Source organism: Myxocyprinus asiaticus, chromosome 4 (assembly GCF_019703515.2).
Source record: "Myxocyprinus asiaticus isolate MX2 ecotype Aquarium Trade chromosome 4, UBuf_Myxa_2, whole genome shotgun sequence".
NCBI classification, from domain to species: Eukaryota; Metazoa; Chordata; class Actinopteri; order Cypriniformes; family Catostomidae; genus Myxocyprinus; species Myxocyprinus asiaticus.
This window is the reverse complement of record NC_059347.1, coordinates 31,407,601-31,430,342: the sequence shown is the minus strand read 5'-3', so window position 1 is coordinate 31,430,342 and position 22,742 is coordinate 31,407,601. Positions and strand designations below refer to the sequence as shown.

The following is a 22,742-nucleotide window of genomic DNA, read 5'->3' as shown; positions in this document are numbered from 1 at the left end:
TATGTATAGTTATTTTGGGTATGCATTCATAGGTAACCTATTGCATAAATTATGTGAGACTAGGCTTTTGCTATTTACAATGAAGACAGCTAGAGGTGAAAAAAATCACGCATTGTGAAGGTGTTGCATTCAATTCGGCATTTTGGTCTTTGATTAGACATGAAATAATCTATACTGTAGACGATCCGCTGAGTAAAATATTAGCACATTTCTCCATTAACAGTCCCTCACAGAGCCTCAAACAATTCATTCACACATCTCGATATCAAGCCAAGTGTTAAACACAGAGACAGTCATCCGTGCCATCCCATCAGAGAAGAGCGTGCACGGAACGCAACTCGTTCACACCAATCATGACAATGGGATGGAGTCGGACAAACACAATGTTCGGTTGTCAGACAGGCGGATTGGGCAATAACAAACCTCCCCCTAAACCTACGGCGAGTCACGAGAGTTTGAACTTTATCATCAGTGTGACTGGGGGAGTTCCAGAGCACGAGGAAGCGCTCCGATAGATCAAAAAAGGAAAACCGTCCCTGCTCGGCTCGAAGTATTTTTTGGGATTATTGGTTGTAGTAATATTTTATCATACACGGTGTCTTCTTCATGCAAATAGAGGAAGCCAGTCAGCTAGCGAGCTGGCTATCTAAACTATCCGAAGGGGAAGTGGCAGCAGTCATCGTTTCAGAGTTTCACCATCTGGCTCAACGGCTAGCCTAGCCTTCGCCTAACACACCCACTGTCTGCCTGTTTGTCGTTCACACTGGTTTCAAAAACCTGGACTTCAACCAGCTCCGGTTTTTAACTCAACTTAAAAGCATGGTTTGGCTAAAAAGAGCATTTGGCTGTTGTTAGCCAGCTAGCGAGGCGAATGGTCTATACAGCTCCCACACTGACTTGCTAGCCAGCCGAAACTAGAGTCGGCCTGACAATACAGCGGCGTGGACTGGATCATTCGTGCTGTTGTCACTCATTAACAACAGACTGCTGCTCTAACGGGTTACTTCTAAGCAGTTGCTTCACTGGCTTTGGGAGAAATAAGAAGCATTCAGTTACGCCTTTCTGTGACTGGCGCATCTCCGGAGAGCAGATCTCTCTCAGCATGCAGGACAAAAGACTGGAGATGAGCAGATTGGAGTTTTAATCACCTTTGGCTGTTTGGAACTGTCTTAAGTGACTGTCCATTTGGGGGAAGGCAGGAACACGGAGGCAAGAATGAAGAAGTTTTCGCGTATGCCAAAGTCAGAGAGCGGAAGTCTCGGGGGTGGGTCTGCATCTGGCACTGGAAGCAGCAACTACATTGGAAAGGTGTTTGCTGTCGGTCGATACCAAGTCACGGTGGAAGAGCTGATCGCTGAAGGTAATGGATCAGTCGCATTTGGGTAGGCCATTTAAAGTGTTTTAAATGAGATGGTAAGCAAATATTGCTTGTGAAGTTTATAAGAGACGTTTACACATTTGCTCCCAACACCCCAAACATCTGTCTGTATCATGGAGTCATAAGCTGTTCAGTGAGTATCGTTCAAGGTACATCAGGCTGTTTACTGCAGGTTGCACCTCGGCTTATCAAGGGTTTAAAGGAATAGTTCACCCAAAAATGAAAATTCTCTCATTATATACTCACCCTCATGCCATGCCAGATTTGTGACTTTCTTTCTTCAGAACACAAACAAAGATTTTTAGAAGAATATTTCAGCTCTGTAGGTCCATACAATGCAAGTGAATGGTGACCAGAACTTTGAAGCTCCAAAATGTGGAAGTATGAAATTTTATTAGTTTGATGTTTTGAAAATGACCTCTCCTAGAGAGCTGTAAACACACAAATCTGGATTGAATTAGAGCCACTCTTGATTTTTTTTTAAGGTTCTGAGTTACTGCACATTTTCTTTAATAAAAACACACATTTAATTAAGGTTAAATATGTACTAGTGTATAGTATGTATTGTTTTACCCTGCTTCAGTATTCAAAAGTCTTGGATAATTCTGTTAATTCTGTCATTTCATGTGACTGTGAAACAAATGATAGATTGTTTGTTTCTCACACAAATCTGAGAGTTTCACTGAAGAGCAACTTGACAACTTTTGCTTTATTGATTTTGCTTTAAAAATGGAATTCATTTATTTAAATACGAAAAATGTAAAAGACATTTCTAAATTCAAATTGCACTTTAAAAGAAACGAAAAAGCAATTAAAATAATGAAATTATCAAAAAAATCTTATTTAACCACCTCCCCAAATCTAAACATTTACAGACAACGGCCCCATTTGCAATCACGAAAGCATCCGTCAACGACAACAGGTGGAAAATTACTAATAGACTGCATGTTAAGAACTAAAGACAATTATAAATGTAAAGATAATAAGCATCATAATAAATAAGCCTAATAAATTCCCTTGTGTTCCCAAAATAATGCTGCCAAATGTGTGTTCTTATCGAATATGTGTTTGTATTGCATTTTGGTAATACAGTTAATGCTGCCTAAAGAAAAGAAAATAGAACTCAATTTTAGGTTCAAGGTGTACGTGTCTTGTATTATTTTATGATTTAATCACTTTCGTCTTTGTTTCTTTAATACAAAGATATATATATTACTGAACCTAAAGAGTTGCGTTCACAATGCATGTTAACCGCCTGGAAATAAAGCGAACTAAACTCACAGCACCTCCTGAGATGATCGGAGATAATTTGCAATATTCTCATAGACGACATTATTCTTGCAAACAGTTTTCAGACGAATGAAACAGAGAAAAAAGAGTGAAAACTCTTTACATGTGCTTGTTTCACAAGAAAGGCTCGTGCTGCACGCCTCTGAACAAACAGCAAATCTGACACAAGTACTGACAGCTTTTCTTTTGTCTGTTCTTAAAAATATAATAAAGTGTGTTTCTTCAAGAGTGTGTCTTTGTGTCTAACAGTATTTCTTGTCATGTGTCACTCCGAGACGTCTCACAGGTCGCCTGCATGTTGCGGGTAGATGAACAAAATTACCCACGCATGAAATACGTTTGGACGAGGAGCTTGTGAACTGGATTCAGCCTCCTCTCATTTGGTGGGTAGCAGGTGCTAGTTTCACAACCTGGGCCACTGTTTAATATATTTGGCGACTTCCTAGATCCATGGTTTTGCTATTTCCCAATATTGTTGATCATCGTCTGTCAATGAGTGTCACAGTTGGCATCGGGAAATTTGTAAGATATCGTCGAATCCGATTACATCGTCCTATCGCCCAGCCTATTGAGCACTTGCTAAAAGAGTGTTGGTACTATGCAGTGCACTGTCCTGTGATGAAAGTTGCTTCTTTTGTGCCTGCTTATTGAGCCTGACTGTTTTTCCCTCTTGTATGACCACCGTGCTCTCTTTATAATATTACAATATATTATTTTAACCAATTCATTTGAGACAGATGTGGAGTTGGCCGAGTGTGGGCTAGAATTTAGATGAGGGACTCTGGTTCAATTGTGGAACAATTTTGTTTTTTCATATACCCCATCAATAGTAGCTCTCAGAGAGCTAGTCTATGTGAATGTAATGTAATGATATGACTACAGCTTTTGAGTAAATCCATTTACACTTAGGTTGAGCAGAAGTGAAATCTGCAGTGCAATGCAAATCAGCTGAATTTCACCTGTTGTGTCTGAATAAAGATATTTTTTTCCTTGAAATTGTCAGTGTAATCTATACACTGTTCATAGAGCATTTTGCCTATATTAAAATGTAAAAGGAGTCATCAAGCTTTGTGTGGTCACTAATGGCCGGCCACCTGTTCACATTTCTGTCAACAAACACTGTTAGGACTGCTTTCTTCATGTAAACATTACCTGTCATTGAGTGTTTTGCCCTGTTTTACTTACTCAGTATGTGACTGTCAGATTCAGCCTCGATCTTTGATCTTTACTAAAACACTAACTGTTAGAGATATTTGAAACCAAACCGGTTCAGAGTACTGCTTCATTGTAATGTCAGTAAGTACATTCCACTGCACTTTTGATTAGAGGGCATATCAGTAGTGGATAATGCAGCATTACTGGACTGACCTTGAATGAGCTGTTTGCTGAGGTGTCACCCCACTCACTGAGCATGTGCTTGGGGAGTGTCATTACCAAGAGGCCCTCTGATTTCCTTATCTTCCTTCAACTACACTAATCTGCTAAAGCGCCTGAATGGCTTATTGGCAGTTGAAGGGGATTTGATGTGTGTTAAGGAGAGTTCAGTGATCTCTCATGCTTTGACTGAATATCTATACTTTTCTACAATGTAGTGTAACATGAACTCTATTACAATTGAGTAGTATGTCCGAATCCTCAGTATTCATCAAGCAGTAAGCGAGAAATACCCAGAAGGCCAACTCTTACCGGTGAGATTCTGAAGTGCAGATCGACTGGGCACTTTTAGATCCCATAATCCCTCGAGAGCTGAGGCAACGTCACGTCCAAAACACTGTATATAAAGAATGGCAGAGAACTGCCATTTGGGCTGCTCTTCTCAACTGTAAGTGATATATATATTTTTATATATATATATATATATATATATATATATATAAAACAAGAAAGTTGTTTATTGTGCTTAAAGGTGCTATATGTAAGATTGACAACAAGCGTTTGAAATGGGTACTGCAGTCCAAATTCAAAATATTGGAGAGTTGTCTGCCCCGCCCCAGACTCGAAGCTCATGCGGGTTCCCAGAATGAGGACACGCAACAGAATCCGTTTTAAAGGATTTCTGGGCTTTAAGCTGTCTCCATCTTCCAAAGGCATCTCCAGTATTTATCCTTGTTTTGCTATGCCTCCGGTCATGGTGGTTTTTAGATGGATGGCGAGGCTTTTTAGGTCGGGTGGAATCTGTTATCTCTGATCCAGTTTGTTTGCTGGCTTCCATGGCTGCAGCACGCTGTGTTGTTTGCCTGCAAACTTGTTCAAATCTGGCAACCCAGCGGTGTCAATACTATTGGTGAGAGGGATCACGCAGGCCAAAACATAAACAGAAATTCCGGCCCGGAATGGAAACTTCAAAGTAGAATATACTGGCTGTAGCATTGTTATCGGAGAAGCCAGTATTTCAGCTTAGCATGTTTCCTAATTCTATAATGACATATTATGGTCATTTTATGATTTAGTACAGTAAAAATATTACATATAGCACCTTTAAATAGTACTTGTTTAACAAAACCAGAGCAGATTATTTCTGCGGTTGTTGTTCTTGCATAGTATATTTGGGTCACAGGTCTCATGAAATTTATGAGAACATGACAGCATTTTTGCAATTAAAAATTTACATGCTGTATGTCACGTTTGGCTGCAGGTTTTCAGTGAAATGTCCTGCTAGGGGAGCCAAAACCAAGTAAAATGGTGTCGTATTCAGACGCGGTTTAAAGGTGAATTTTAGATAATTGTTTTTAAAACATACCTCCCTAACCTAAAACTTTTGCCTGAACCTAACCAATAGTGTTTTAAAATATAAATGAGACATTTAAAAAAGACATCCTTATCAATGCCTAAATCTAACCATTAGTGTTTTAAAATGCAGAAGTGAAATGAAAAAGCTAATTTTCTGAAGCAACCACCTCATTTCGTGCTGCTTCTATGACTCTGTAATGTCACGTGTCAGCTCGAGTTCATGGCTGGACTTGAACTGTGGTTCTCTGACTCTAAGTCCAGCACCCTATCAGGTGAGCTACCACACAAATTATCCATGTTGGAATAGGGGTCGGCAACCTATGGCACGTGGAAGGGTAATCACTGGCACGCCAGCAACGGCGAGAGAGGAGTAGACTATTTTATTTATATGATATGTCACACCTGCATTCCAATCTACATCTTGATGTAATCCTTCCTCATGAACACGCAGCATGTTTTCATGAGCTGAATGGGAGGCTAAACAAAAAGTTACAATGTGACGAGACTGTCAGTTAATCATGCGAGTAAACACGCCTGCTTTGCTTCGGTCAGGCTGTGCGGATGACAGCCTACATTCTGTGTTTCATTTGAGTAAAAGTCTGTATCATAAAATATCAGGTTCTGAGTAATAGAGAGAAAAATAAGTATTTATAAAGTCATAGTCAGCCATTTAAATCATGATTTGAGTGAAAGTGAATAAAACACACAGTTGTTGTAGCACCTCTAGTGTTCATTTCTCCTGGAAACTGCAGGGTACTGAACCTGGAGACACATTTAACAAGTTTTGCAAAAATGTATATAGAGTCATGTTTTCACTATGGGACCAGGTTGCAGCAGTCATACAAGCCTAAAAGAACATAGTTTTACTGGATGTGAAGTGCGTCAAAAACAGTACATACTGTGACAGTACGCTGTTTACGCAGGGTCAGACTCTTCAATTATGGTCTCCTGACATATGTTGATGTTAGGGCCTCTGTTGTGTTTAGTAATTGACAAGTGTTCTCTCAGTTTCCCAGCAGTCAGTGTTCTCTATAACCTGTGTGTGTGTGTGTGTTTTGTATCATGCATAGGCATCTTTCAGTTTCAATACAGGCCTCAACAAACAGCTTCTGTAGTAGTCATTGCAATTCTTCCTTCTCAGTTTTTTTTCTTGACCAGTTTCACATGTATGCTTGTTAATGTGGATTTATCTCTTGCTTATCGGTTTGATAGAACTGCCAAAAATGTTGCTCACAATGTAGGCTTAATACTTAAAAGCACCTTAAAGGGATGGTTCATCCAAAAATAATTTAATCACACTTATGTTATTCCAAACAAGTATGACTTTCTTTCCTCAAAAAGATATGGTAGACAGAATGTTAGGGTGTTTATTCTCTGTCACCATTCACTTGCATTTCATCTTTTTCCATACTGTAAGTAAATGGTGACACACTGTCTTTCTGTCTAACATTTCCTTTTGTGTCCCACGGAAGCCATACTTGTCCCACCTTCAACAAGAGGGTAATAGTATTATGATAGAATTAAATGTTTAAATGTACAACCTAGGGCTGGGATCCCAATCCTGTGGCTTATTTAATTTCATTTCAGGCCGCCGCCTCTAAACAATGCAAGTGAAGGTGAATATCCTCCATTTTTTGATGGTCCAAAATGCATATTTAGGGTGCATCAAAATAAATAAATATGCTTTTTGGACCATCAAAAAATGGAGGAAAAATCACCTCCAATTGCATTTAGAGGAGGAGGCCTGAAATGAAATCCTAAAAGTCCTAAATTCTGTTTTGATGAAGAAAGAAACTCGGATACATCTTGGATGGCCTGAGGGTGAGTAAATTATCAGTAAATTTTCATTTTTGGGTGAACTATTCCTTTAAGCGTCTATACAGCATGAAACTGATCTAACGGTCGCCCGGTGTCAAGTTTCAACACATTCAGAATATATATATAGGATATTAAAATGAATAAATGTCTATTTTTCCAGCCTGTTGTATTAGTATGTATCACCCCTCATTTATTTTAGACACAGTTTCTATATATTATTTACACAGGGCAGATATACTATTTATTAAATCTACTTTTATTACGTATCCTATTTTAATGTCTGGAAAACCAGACTTTTAAATATTACATTTTATAAATGCAAGGACTGGAATTGTTCGGTTGAAGGGGGTACCAAACTGTGAATCCTGAACAAAACAGTTTGGTGAATACATGTTTACTCATTGGCTTCCACTCAGCTGACAACAATGAAAGTAGCTACGTGGTTAGCTAGTTAGCTATAAGCTCTTTGTCATGGAGAGTAAAAGATGGACTTTATTTACTTTCCAGCATTGTGTCTTACCAAGTAGGTAACAGCGAAGCATGAAATCAACACTCAACAGACACAATCCACCACCACACTGTTGTCTGCTGAGCTGCAAAAAGATGCTCTGTTGTTTACCTTTCAATCTGCTACATTACTGATTGCACTGACAAACTATAGCTTGCTAACATAACAAACAGATGCAATCAACATGAGTGACATGGTTGTCAGGGACATGGTTAACGTTATATTAGTTATATAAAATGATGGGGTAATTTTTTTATTAACTTTCCAGTATGTATTTCACAAACTAGTTAGCAATTTAAGGAGAAGAGATTGTTCAAATCCACACCATTTAAATCCGCCCTGTCTGCAGAACCACAGTCAGTTCAGAGTCAGCTCTGTAAATAATGGAGTCAGAGCACGCTCTGCTGGACAAACTACACTGACACCAATTCTAAAGCATTGTTTTCTGCATTATATGTTCTGAAAAAAAGTTTTCATATCGGTAAAATATACGCCGATACGATATATCGGTGAAAGGCTAATATCGGCCAATGAATGGTCCTGAAATGGTCTTGTCTCTTTAAGAAAACCGGCAGCTCTGCCAGCAAATGTTTACAGTTGAATGAGCACAGCACACATTAATGAAAGAGAAGGTGTCTGGTCATTTTTCCCTCATCTGTGCAATGCATGATTAGAGTTGATGTTTATTTTTTACTTTTTGAGGATATTAAATGAGAAATTATGAAGTTAAAATGGAGTGCATGTGGATCACGTATTTGGACACAAAATACACGTAATGAGTCAAAGCAAACTTTACTCAGTGTGTATTTACTTGAGCGTACAAATATTATTATATATTTATTAGGGCTGCCCCCTAATAGTCGGCCAAATGTTAGTCGATGAGAAGAGTCTTGGTTGACCAAGTTTTGATTGGTCGGTTGGTCGCAGAAAAAAAAAACTCCACAGGAAACCGACGAACACCGGTATTAGCGTTGGTTGGACGCTAGGTGGTACTATGGGGTAAGCCAACACAATAAAGCAAGACACCTTGATTTCAAACTTTGAACTTTATTTTTTATTTATTTTAACTAAAAATTCAAATGAAACTAGAAAAAAATGAAGTGCAATTAAAATGTGTTGTTCAACTTTTTGAAAAATGGCTTTACAACAGTTATGAAGGGTAACATCTCTTTGGAAGCTAACCTACTTTGTGCATTCTCTACCGGCTGGGAAAATACATCTTGTGTTAATAAGTTTGTTGCTCCCTCCTTCACGATATATATATATCTCACAATATCCATGTGTGTGTGTATATATATATATATATATATATATATATATATATATATATATGTGTGTGTGTGTGTGTGTATACACACACACACACACACACACATATATATATATATATATGTGTGTGTGTGTGTGTGTATATATATATATATATATATATATATATATATATATATATATATATATATATATATATATATATATATAATGATGTATGTAATCTTCCATTTACCGTCAGGCAAGTATCCGTCTAAACATGCAGGTGGAAAATGACTTACACAAATGAAGACAAAAACAATTATAAATGTAAAAATAATAATTATAATGATGATAATAATCACTGAACTATAAATCATGGTTGGAGGTGTTTTTGTATTATTTATGTTTTAATCACAGATGTATAGGCTGCAGAGTTGCGTTCACAATGAACTGCTCTGTGGAAATAAAGTGAACTGAACTCAAAGCACCTCCTGAGCTGAGATGTCTGAGGTCATCTGCAGCACTCATAGATGATACTATTCTTGCAAAAAAAAAATAAAAAAATAAAACAATTCAGAAGACAAAAGAAATAGTGAGAAACTTTTACATAACACGTGTTCCACAAGACTGCACGCCTGCGAACAAACATCGTGTCATACATGCCCATAGATGGCTTTTCTGTCATCTTTTCTTAATAATATAATAAAGTGTGTTTCTTCAAGCGTGTGTCTGTGTGTCTACGGGCAAATTATTTGTAATATTAATTTGATAATAATAATCATTTAATGCAATAATGGGAAAACGAGCCAAATATAGTTTTGACATCATCAAAGGGATTAGCTATTGGCGATCATGCTGACCATCGTCGATCCCCGAGATCATCGTCTGTCAGCACAACCCTAAAGTGCATTTCTCTCTATAAATTAACAAAATGTTCAGACAGTCTCCTTGCTGGTTTTTCCGACACATTCAGAATCATTATCACTTTTGCCGGTGTCACTGCGGCTTGCTTCCTGCGTGCGCTTGTAAAATTTATATTTTAAAGTATGGAAAAAGATGAAATGCAAGTGAATGGTGACAGAGACTATAACTCCCTAACATTCTGCCTACCATATCTTTAGGAGGAAAGTCATACGGGTTTGGACTTGGAAAATCGTTGGTTGGGGACAGCCCTAATATTTATTGTACAAGTTCTTAAATTTAATTATACATGCTCAAGTTTTTCAGCACTTTTAACCTTCTAACCGACATTTAAAGATAATTTAAGATGGTTTTGAACTAGGTGTTTGTAGAGTTGAAACAATTTGTCGATGTTATCGACAGCGTCGACAATAAAACATTGTCTAACTTTTTTTCCGTTGTCAAAGTTGTTTGATCTCATTTAACGTAAAATGAGATCAAATGAAACTAATGATGGTGCGCGAGAGGAGCACTGCAGCTTGCGCCTGATTGAGGAGGGGAAGAAGACAGCTCACAGTCCAGACACACTCAACTTTCCAAAGGAAAGGAAACACCCTGGCATTATATCTTTAATGCATCCTTTATTAAAGTTTAAATAATAAGGAAGCGGGTCATGTATCGGCCTGATCAGCCCATAGGTGGCGCTATAGTAAACAAAACAGAAAATCACATAACTCTTGAACCGTAAGGGCTAGAAACAAAAATATGATTTTTCCAGTAATTCCCTGCGTCATGGCAAGTCTTTTAATCTCTGGCCAATTTTGGCTCCGCCCCCTCGTTTTCCCACTATTTTGGGAAACTCAAAATGAACTTGTCCTAGGCCGTTCACCCAATCGGAACCAAACCAGTGCAGAAAGATTCAGCAGAGTCCCAATATGATAAGTTGTTAAAGTAATTTTTAACTTTTGATTTATCGTCAAATGGTACACCAAAACATATGTAGTGGGCGTGGCCTCTTTTACTAAAACAGTTAACACTTATGAATGGGGTCATTCTGAAGACGCACCAAAACAAAATTGCACGCCTCTGCCTCTTGGTGGCGCTATAATTAAAAAAAACTAAAAATGGCTTTAACTATGGAACCGTTGTCCAAGGTGCCATCAAGGTTTATTAGGACAGTAGCATATCTTGAGAAACATGGCCGCCATCGACATTTGAAAGGCGTATCAAAACGAAACGTGGTAGGCCTATTTGTCTCTTGGCCCTAGAGGTCTGTGCAAAATGTGAAAACAATTGGCCACCAGGAGGTGCTATTGGGTTTTAAATGCATGTAAATATTGTAATATGTAATGCATGTATATACTGTATATGGCTGTCTTTCACAAAGAAACACGTTATTCATATCATATGATAGACCTCCTCTTTCCGAACAACTTTGCCTCAAGAACCATTGGTGTGAATCAAACTGTTCATTAAATATTTGAGATTATTTAACAAAACTACTTTTTCGAACTAGTCCTAGGCAGTTAGACTGATCGGAACTAAACCAGTGCAGAAAGATTCTCTGGAGTCCCAATATTAATAATTATCAAAATAGTTTGAACTTTCGATTCATCATCGCAAAGGTAGTGCGTAGGGGGCGTGGACTCGAATTATCGTTCTAATAATCGTTAGATTAGTCGATTATAGAAATAATCATTAGTTGCCCTAGATGTTTGAAACCAGCATACAAAGCCACTGCTAGAGAAAACAGATTAGTTTTTAAATTAAACTTTTAACTAGGGCTGCACAATTCATTGAAAAACTAATGGCTATTACGATTATGGCTGTCACGATTATGTAATCGTGAAAACTGAGGATTATTCAATTTAAGTCTACTCCTGTTGCATTAATGGTTTCTATTTAGAACGTGTTTTTACAGCGGTTAAATTTCTAACCAATCCCAGACGTACGTTGAGCAATGAAACGACATTGGCCAATCAGAGATGCAGTGAGTCTACAGTCCAATCAGTCATGACAATCAATCCTTATGCGCAAGTTTTAAATGGTCTGATGTCCAGATGCTTGCTTACACTATGTTCCATCTCTGTTTGTGATGACACACGAGAATTAGTGTTAAAGAAACATCATCTGACACTCGAAAAGAAGCAGTAGAACAAAGGTGTGCAATTTAGAATTATTTTGAATTCGTTGCATGTCGCGCTGTTTTATATACCATAGGTAAACAAACCGCAAATGAGCAACGCAACAAAACTAAAACGATCCCGACCGTTATAATCAAGGTACAGACAGTCTAAACAACTGATTGATTTATTGTGTTGTTTAAATGGCTATATTTTTTATGTGAGCATTTGTGTGTGCAGAACTCTGTGTCAGTGAGCTCGCGCTGAACTGCAGGGCTCAAACAGTGAGTGACAGCTTCAGTCATTATAATGGGAGAGTTTGAATAATTGTTGCGTTGCTAAATTTTTGTGTACAATTTATAGAAAAATAATAACAGTTGTATTTATGTGTTAAACAGCTATAAAGTGGCTTGTTTTGGAGTCAGCTTGTTTTGGACATAGAAAAAGTCTTGAACGTCATATTTCACGGACCATCTTCTTTATCGCATCTGCTCAAATAAATACCTATTTGACCCACAACTGCTGTTACGTTACAGTAATTTCATCAAATAATCATCATTAATAATCACGATTACAATATCAAGGGCAATAATTGACAATTGATTTTTGTCATAACTGTGCACCCCTATTTTTAACTCTATTTAGTTACTAAAATATAGCCCTTGTGATATCTTCCCCATGTGACAATTAGCCCTGGTCTCCTATATCAAATTAATCTTGCTTCAATCCTTTTAGAGAAATAATTAAAATATTTTACATATAAAATTGGCAATCTAAAGTCGATGAATAGATCACACTATTAGGCATCATTGGGGTAAGGACTGGGAAAGACAGAAACATGGGACAAAAAGAAACCAAATATGTGATTAATAATGACAGGTATGTAGAGCATGAGCATTTGTCACTCATCCATTTACATCCAGTTTCCGATGAAAAACGCGGGGTGGATAAGACTTGTATTGGAAACCCAAAAGATTTGACTGTATTCTGAAAATAGACCCCCGAATAAAACAGCTACCCCCGAGTGCACATATATAAAGCAACTTTATGAAAAAACGAGCCAAAAGTTGCTTATAATGACTTCGCAACTATGCCTGTCAGATGCAGAAGCACTGTGCATGCGCTGCAGTTGTCAAGCACGCAGTTGGCCGCCGCTGTAATCAATCATGCTGTCGGCCGTGAGAGTCAAGGATCAATGTAGTCATTTTTGTGTTGAGACAGTTCGACATAAATAAACTCTTACATAATGACAGCATGAACTATAATATTCTTACATTTTCATTTTGTACGTTGGGATCCCAAATACTGGGGTGGCAGGCTGCAGTGCTTTTTCTCCGCCCCTGCATATCATGGCTCGACTAAATCGATGGTAACACCACAGTCCACAACAACTCAAGACCCACTGCAGCCAAAAAAGGTTAATTTACTTTTAGTGCGTGCTCATGAGATGCAAAAGGCAATAAAGACCAGGCTGAATCCAACTTCTGAATCGTAAAAGAATTGCGGTGCTTCACCACCACGCAACTCAATCACTGGTGAGTGAAATCTAAACATTTACTAGCCAGTGGCTGATAACAGACATAATTTTAGTCGCATTGCGCAAAATGTGGTTGCAAGTGATTTACTGGCAATGTAGATGGCTGGTATAGCGTTGTTAACAATAATGATACAACTATTAATTCTGCTCCTCTAATCGGGTCATCTGTCCCATTAAAACCACCACCTCTACAAATATTTAATATATAATAATCAACTACCACCCTGACCGAGTTGACCACCCTGGCACATCCCCACTTCACATGTTCATCTCCACAATCTTCTCTTGCCCGTCCCCTCATTTAACCACTCGGGCAAGTGCAGATGGAGATCTCTGCCAGATTTGGTCTACTGGTCACAAGTAATGGTGATGATTTATAATGAGTACACATGACCTTATATGACACTTCATGTTCTTTATGGCCTGGTTGGATTGGTGTAATCCGAAATGCTGCCAGTGGCACTTGTGAGAGATTGCAAAGACGTGATTGTCAGGTTTTCCACTCTCTCTTCAACATAGCTGTACCATAGACACGCAGACAAACATTTCTTACACTGCTTGGAGAAAATAGGTCACTCAAGCTCTGTGAGTAAGAGTGGGGTTGGCATTTCACATCGTGTGTCAGCTCAAAAGAGTTCCTTAAGCAATTTCTGTCAAAACACTAGTATTCTAAGATTATCTAACTGCGATTTTTAACACACCGCTCTAAATCCCTTTGTCTAAATCAATGTGTCACTGGTTGTTTCCCAACTTGTTGTGAATGGTCTTTAGAAACTGGTTTGTCTGGGATCTGACCAGGTCCACTTGTACTAAACAGTGCAGTTGTATTTGGCAGACAGAATGGGATTACAAACATAATGTTGGATGTCTTTTACATCCAATATACTCTTGCTAAATGATAATAAACATAATTTTAAAAGTGCATAGTAGGGTAAGGCAATATGGCAATATATATTGTTGCTACAGTATAAAGTGTCAAGCGGTAGAGATTTTTCTGTACTGTCTATATCATGTTATGTAAATATCTGTGTGCCCAATGGTCCACCTGGCTGCATGTGAGACTGATAGGAGGAGAGATGAACAAAAGATGAACACAGAATGCAGGACAACTCCGAAACAACAAGTCAAACGCAGGAGGAGGAATTAAGTTTTTTATTTAAAGGGTCTTTTTCTTAGATTTTTGGATGAGAGCGCTCATTCTGATGCACGTGGAGCGAAAAAGAACCTCAGATTCTAATCACTTTATATTCTGATTGAAAATGAGGAAGAGCTTGTTAATAAAACGTGTTCTCTGTGGTGTGAAAACTGACCCTCCGCTATAAGCCCCGCAAACACAAAGATAAGCGATTGCGATTAGGGATGTCAATTTTCAGAGATTTTTATAATCAGTTGTCATGGAAATTAACGATCAATTAATCGGTGAATCGTTAACGTTAATATTGCAAAACCCACGTGGGGGACCCCAAATAATATGTGCATGTATGCTGTTTAGGTATAATTAAAATTAATACATTTGGGGTGTGTTCACACGTGGCAGGTTTTGTTTGATTAAAACGAACTCTGGTGCGATTGCTCTGTTAGTGCAGTTCATTTGAATAAGTGTGAACGCTGCCATCTGAACCTTGGTGCGCACCAAACAAGTGGACCAAGACCCCCTGAATAGTGGGTCTCAGTCCGCTTCCAAACAAACTCTGATGCGGTTCGACTGATATATGAACGCAGCATGGACCAAAGACGTCTAAACGGACCATTAACAGGATGTGATGTCACAAGATGTGACCCTAAAAATCAAGTGATTTGATAACATAGAGCGGTAAGAGCGGTGTACACAAAACAAAATGAGCAGAGGGCAAACATGGAGCAATGAGGAGGTAAAGTTCCTTATTATGATTTGGTCTGATGAGCATTTTTCCAGTATACTGGAAAAAATGCACAAAAATGCTCAAGTGTTCAAAATATTCAGTGATAGGTTAAGGGAAAGTGGGTCCAACGAGCACATTTAGCCCAGCAGCCAGCATTGTTTTGGATGTTCGGCAAAATATACTTTTTAAAAATATATTTTAAAAGATGCACCCAAATTGGGATCAATCAGCAGTGGAGTGAGGGGAGAAGGGTGAGTGAACACCAATAACTTGTTGGTGCCAGATGGGCTGGTTTGAGTATTTTTGTAACTGCTGATCTCCTGGGATTTTCACGCACAACAGTCTCTAGAATTTACTCTGAATGGTGCCAAAAACAAAAAACATCCAGTGAGCGGCAGTTCTGTGGACGGAAATACCTTGTTGATGAGAGAGGTCAACAGAGAATGGCCGGACTGGTTCGAACTGGCAAAGTCTACGGTAACTCAGAATAACCGCTCTGTACAATTGTGGTGAGAAGAATAGCATCTCGGAATGTTATTCTGAGATGCGGGTTGGTGTTGTTTTGGCGGCACGAGGGGGACATACACAATATTAGGCAGGTGGTTTTAATGTTGTGGCTGGTGTGTATATGTAGTAGGCTATGTAGTTGCTAGAAAGGTTTCCACCATCCAGTGGAAGGTTAAATCCAAAACAAACACTTGATGGAGAGGTTGCTTCCTAATCAACGCTAGATCAAATATAACTTTTAATATTTATTTACTGATAAAGGTTTTTCATTCTAATGGACATATTGTTAGGCTACTTTGGACGTCGTTTTAAATCAAGAATGAATTTTAAGTTGTTACGTTTTTGCATCCCTTTCCATCAAAATGTGTGGGCTATATCGTGTGTGTGTGTGTGTGTATATATATATATATATATATATATATATATTTTATTGACCAAAAATGTCAAGATTTGATATTGCTATATAATTTCACCCACTCCTATAACATGGTTATTTAATGTACAAACCATTTTGTTTTTTGGTTTAAAAAACACACAAAAAACACCCAAATAAATAAACAACAAAACATATATTGTTACCGTGATATAAAAATGATCATACCTTGCCTGATATAGAATTATTGTCATATCGCCTACCCCTAGTATATACAGTTGATGTCAGAAGTTTATATACACTTAGGTTTAAGTAATTAAAACTAATTTAACCACTCCACAGATTTAATATTAGCAAACTATAGTTTTGGCAAGTCTTTTAGGACATCTACTTTGTGCATGACATGAGTAATTTTTTTCAACAATTGTTTACAGACAGATTGTTTCACTTTGACTATATCACAATTCCAGTGGGTCTGAAAACACTAGGTTAACTGTGCCTTTATGCAGCTTGGAAAATTCCAGAAAATGATGTCAAGCCTTCAGACAATTAGCCAATTAGCTTCTGATAGGAGGTGTACTGAATTTGAGGTGTATCTGTGGATGTATTTTAAGGCCTACCTTCAAACTCCATGCCTTTTTGCTTGACATCATGGGAAATCGAAAGAAATCAGCCAAGACATCAGAAAAAGAATTGTGGACCTCCAAAAGTCTGGTTCATCATTGGGAGCAATTTCCAAATGCCTGAAGGTAACACTTTCATCTGTACAAACAATAGTACGCAAGTATAGACACCACTGGACCACGCAGCCATCATACCACTCAGGAAGGAGACGCATTCTGTCTCTTAGATATTAACGTAGTTTGGTGCGAAAAGTGCAGATCAATCCCAGAACAACAGCAAAGGATCTTGTGAATATGCTGGAGAAAACAGGTAGACAAGTATCTATATCCACAGTAAAACGAGTCCTGTATCGACATAACCTGAAAGGCTGCTCAGCGAGGAAGAAGTCACTACTCCAAAACCACCATAAAAGCCAGACTACAGTTTGAAGTGCACATGGGGACAAAGATCTTACTTTTTGGAGAAATGTCCTCTGGTCTGATGAAACAAAAATGTAACTTTTTGGCCATAATGACCATCGTTATGTTTGGAGGAAAAAGGGTGAGGCTTGCAAGCCGAAGAACACCATCCCATCCGTGAAGCATGGGGGTGGCAGCATCATGTTGTGGGGGTGCTTTGCTGCAGGAGGGACTGGTGCACTTCACAAAATAGATGGGATCATGAGGAAGGAAATTTATATGGATATATTGAAGCAACATCTCAAGATATCAGTCAGGAAGTTAAAGCTTGGTCACAAATGGTTCATCCAAATGGTCAGTGACTCCAAGCATACCCCCATAGTTGTGGCAAGATGGTTTAAGGACAACAAATGCAATGTTTTGGAGTGACCATCACAAAGTCCTGACCTCAATCTGATAGAAAATGTGTGGGCAGAACTGAAAAAGTGTGTGCGTAACTTGACCCAAGTTAAACAATTTAAAGGCAATGCTACCAAATACTAACAAATTGTATGTAAACTTCTGAGCCACTGGGAATATGATGAAAGAAATAAAAGCTGAAATAAATAATTCTCTCTACTATTATACTGACATTTCACATTCTTAGTGATCCTAACTGACCTAAGATGGAATGTTTTCTAGGATTAAATGTCAGGAGTTGTGAAAAACTGAGTTTAAATGTATTTGGCTAAGGTGTATGTAAACTTCTGACTTCAACTAGTATTAACATGAGAAAAATTAAATTTTTTGTAATTATTTTTTTTTTTTGGTTTGTTAGTCTTTAAATTGTTCATTGTCAGTTTGTTAAAGGTAAACATGAATTGCTCTTCATAATAAAACTGATCCCAGTATTTACTATTGTTATAGCGATTCATTTGTGGTAAGGCCACACTGTGGCTCTTTAAAATGGGAGTGGCTCTGTAAGATTTCAGTTACTTTGCAATATTCAGGCTCTTATTGCTTTTGTTGTTTTTCTTTTTTTCCTTTCTATATTTAGATACAAATGCATCAAAAAAGTATGAACACTTCACAGATATGAGCAGGTTCAGGCATTTTTTATGAGATATGCACAGAAGAATGACAAACCAAATGAAGCATTTTTGCTTCCTGGTGCTGTTCAAAATGAAATAGTTGTGCTTGCACAGAGCTAGAAATAGAGGCCAAGGCTAAGATCTGGATGATATATTGAAGTTAACTATTAGAAGTTAAATTTTTGAACAACTTTACTCAAGTATATCAACAAAAACTAATACAACTATAATTTTCTCATAAATTTTTGATCCAACCTTTTTTATATTGATGAGTAATAAATATTGTATAAATATATTCTGGTTGTGTTTTTTTTTAGCATTGAAGAGTACTAACGCAAACTTTTGTGAGTTTTTTTTTAATTTTTTATTTAAGTTGAAGTTCAGGGTTTCAGTCAAAGTTCTCATAAGATTGCCCAATGAAATATGCATTTACTGTTTCAAATGGTTAAATTTAGTTGGAGGACATTTCTCTCGGGGATATGCTTTTGTATAAAAATATGCAGCAGATCTAAAAATGACAAACACAGTAAACATTTTGTGTAAATCAATTCTGTGAGAGAAAAGTTCTGTATCTGTAAAGTTCCAAAAGAATGACAAGTTCAGCCCTGTGTAGGTATAAAGGAAGTCGTCACAAAGTGCAGAATCTCTTAGGTTCTTACCAAAAGCAAACTTTGTTCTAGTTTTAGCGGGTCAGCCTGTACCACAGATAAATTTGTGAGCATCATTGTGGTGTAACTTAGAGGACCCAAGGGAAACGGACATTTGTGAGCTGCATGTGGACCACTGATGTTTATGAAAGATTCCTCTGTAAAAATAATATACGCTTTCAAACTGTGGGATGTCATGCATATGTAAAAAAAAAAAAAAAAAAAAAAAGAAGAAAAAGATGACAGAGACATGCAGAGTTGATTGAAAGAATTTCTGCATTTCAGCAGCAGTAGTTTATATGTACATGTATAATCCTGGCCGAAATGAAGTCCATACACATGACAGGGTGTTGCTGATTTAAGTGTCATTTTAACAGCCCACAGAATAGGACTCAGCATGCATTTGTTCTTGCTGAAAGAGTCCCTGCTTTGGATCAAATCTCTGTCGAGTAGAGAGCTGGAAATCTGACAATCACAAATGCCCAGCTAATGTTTTATGTGCTTGACTGGCATGGCTGTTTTGTGTTTCTTTCTGTATAATGTTAAGAACATGAAAATGTGTTCTTGTAAATATGCTCACCCTTCAATCACTCAATATGGAGGATGAATGGAATAGAGCTTTGGGGTACTTCCCAGTTCCCTATTTGATGTTTCCTCATTTCCTCCGTCCTCAAGCCTGTGACCAGGAAACCGTTTTAAATCCATCGTTATGAAGGTATTATCAATTTTCTAAATGCTTTGCAAGGGGGCAAGGACAGAGGAAGCCTCCTGAAGAAGCTTGAGCAAGGATGCACAGATGATCTGGCAGAACAGTTTTAATTTACATTTTTATTTTGTGGTTTAAATGAACCATAAATGTTGGATACATCAACAGCTTAAGATTTACTAGGAATATTTAAATTAATCAAGATTCAACAACATAATGGCAGATCACCTAAATACTTTGAAGATATGCAGCTGCTCAAAGACAGCGCTCTGATGTGACAATTTGGCAAATACATCTTGCTTCGATTCCTCCATCCTCGTTTCCTTTTCTTGCATCCTTTCCTTATTTCCTACAAGTGTAGAACCAAGACGCAAGGAAAGGAAAATGAGGATGCACAATTTCAGAAATGAGAAGCACCCCTATTGTTTTCCTTATGGATCTGATAAACTGCTGAATCGTTTCAGAAATATTCAATTTTTTGGATGGCTGTATGTGATTGAAATTTATAGTGCGTATGATTACAGTTGTCTCAAATAATCACTTTCAGGTGATTATGTAATAATCAGGAAAGGCCTTGGTGTATCACTTTTTTAAGGTTTGTGTATTAATAATGGTATGTATTAACACCCACCGAAACAATATTATTTGTGTTAAAAGTCTTAGAGGGGTAAAGCTCTCCATGAAGTATTTCAGAGCTGTAGTGTGGACTGACCCAGAACAATCAGGCAAATGACCTCTGTTTGCTCTCTTTTACAGAGCAGAATTAACATTTGTAATCGTCAGCACAGCATGCTGAAATTGGGGTGGATTCCATTTCTGGCTAATGTAGTGATATATAAGAGCATTTACTAGATGAGCCAGGGCTTTGCTTGGGCTTGATCTGAAGGAACATCCCTGTGGAAAGCCCACATGAGGGAGGAGGATGTCTTCCCTGTAACGCACAGCATTGAGATTGCCTGCAATGACAACAAGCTCAGTCCGATGATGCTGTGACACACCGCCCCAGACCATGACGGACCCTCCACCTCCAAATCGATCCAGAGTACAGGCCTCGGTGTAACACTCATTCCTTCAATGATAAACGCAAGTCCAACCATCACCTCTGGTGAGACAAAACCACGACTTGTCAGTGAAGAGCACTTTTTGCCAGTCCTGTCTGGTCCAGCGAAGGTGGGTTTGTACCTATAGGCGACGTTGTTGCTGTCTGATAAGGAACAGGCCTACAAGCCCTCAGTCCAGCCTCTCTCAGCCTATTGCAGACAGTCTGAGCACTGATGGAGGGATTGTGCGTTACTGGTGTAACTTGGGCAGTTGTTGTTGCCATCCTGTACCTGTCCCGCAGGTGTGATATTCGGATGTACCGATCCTGTGCAGGTGTTGTTACACGTGGTCTGCCACTGCGAGGATGATCAGCTGCCTTCCTGTCTCCCTGTAGCGCTGTCTTAGGCGTCTCTCAGTACAGACGTTGCAATTTATTGCCCTGGCCACATCTGCAGTCCTCATGCCTCCATGCAGCATGCTTAAGGCACGTTCATGCAGATGAGCAGGGACCATGGGCATCTTTCTTTTGGTGTTTTTCAGAGTCAGTAGAAAGGTCTCTTTAGTGTCCTAAGTTTTTATAACTGTGACCTTAATTGCCTACCGTCTGTAAGCTGTTAGTGTCTCAACGACTGTTCCACAGGTGTATGTTCATTAATTGTTTATGGTTCATTGAACAAGCATGGAAAACATTGTTTAAACCCTTTACAATAAAGATCTGTAAAGTTATTTGGATTTTTACAAAATTATCTTTAAAATACAGTGTCCAGATAAGGGACGTTTCTGTTTTTTGCTGAGTTTAGTGAGAGATAATGAATGGAAAGTATAGTCCTTAATCCAGAAATAAAAAGAGCCCTGCCATCTTAAATCATTTTAGAGGGTTTTTGACATTTTACCTCAAGGCATAGACCAATCTGTGGATGGAAGAACATATGCAGTATATTACTTTTTTTGTATTATTTTTTTTTATTAGATTTTTTTCTCCTCAATTTGGAGTGCCCAATTCCCAATGTGCTTTATGTCCTCGTGGTGGCGTAGTGACTCTCCTCAATCTGGGTGGCAGAGGACGAATGTCAGTTGCCTCTGCGTCTGAGACTGTCATTCTGCGCATCTTATCACATGGCTTGAGTACATACCGTGGAGACATAGCACGTGTGGAGGCTTTGTGCTATTCTCCGCTGCATCCACGGACAACTCACCATGCACCCCACCGAGAGCGAGAACCACATTATAGCGACCATGAGGAGGTTACCCCATGTGACTCTACCCTCCCTAGCAACCGGGCCAATATGGTTGCTTAGGAGACCTGGCTGGAGTCACTCAGCACGCCCTGGATTCAAACTCATGACTCCAGGGGTGGTAGTCAGCATCAGTACTTGCTGAGCTACCCAGACCCCCCCAGTACATGGCATTTAAAGAATATGTGAATCATGCATTTAAGCCGTAAAACACTGTTCTTTTTAGCCCTATTCAGACGGCAATTATTTTACATGGGGACGTGAGGTAATTCCAGCATTTACAGAGGGTAGTCAGTGATTTTATTGCTGTCCACGAGAAAATTCCCGGCCAAATTACCAGCTGTTTTTTGACAAACACCAAGGTCGTATGGTAATTGAATTACCGTCTGAATCCACATCTCTGAATTTATAATCCAAAAGCAGTTTTGGAAATCCTTTTTGACCACTGCTAAGTGCTGTATGTTTGTGCTGTGCTTGGTAACAGCTCTGGTGGTAAAGGACAGTTGTGAAAGTTGGAGGATTGTGTAACAGAAATGTTTTAAATAATTCACGATAATAAAATAACGTTGCCGCTCCAGCACAGTGAGTGGGAACTCTTTAAGTGGATTGGAAAGAAAAACGAGAGCCAGATCACGTAAACTTTTGAAATGGTCCATTATTATGGCAACAATGTAATAAAATTGTAATATATAAAATTTTAATGTAGAAATGTTTACTAAATACTCGTTATACGGGTCGAGTAGT

General features: G+C 38.4%; 1 protein-coding gene across 4 annotated transcripts in view; it reads left to right on the top strand.

The window, feature by feature from the left end:
* Positions 1 to 455: 455 nt before the first annotated feature.
* Positions 456 to 22,742, top strand: part of LOC127438123 (BMP-2-inducible protein kinase-like) — a 61,154-nt gene continuing 38,867 nt past the window's right edge. For all 4 annotated transcript variants that reach the window (XM_051693444.1, XM_051693436.1, XM_051693426.1 and 1 more), the window contains exon 1: positions 456 to 1,360. In XM_051693444.1, coding sequence (XP_051549404.1) covers positions 1,216 to 1,360 — 145 coding nt within the window. In that variant the 5' untranslated portion in view covers positions 456 to 1,215. The remainder of the gene's footprint in view (positions 1,361 to 22,742) is intronic.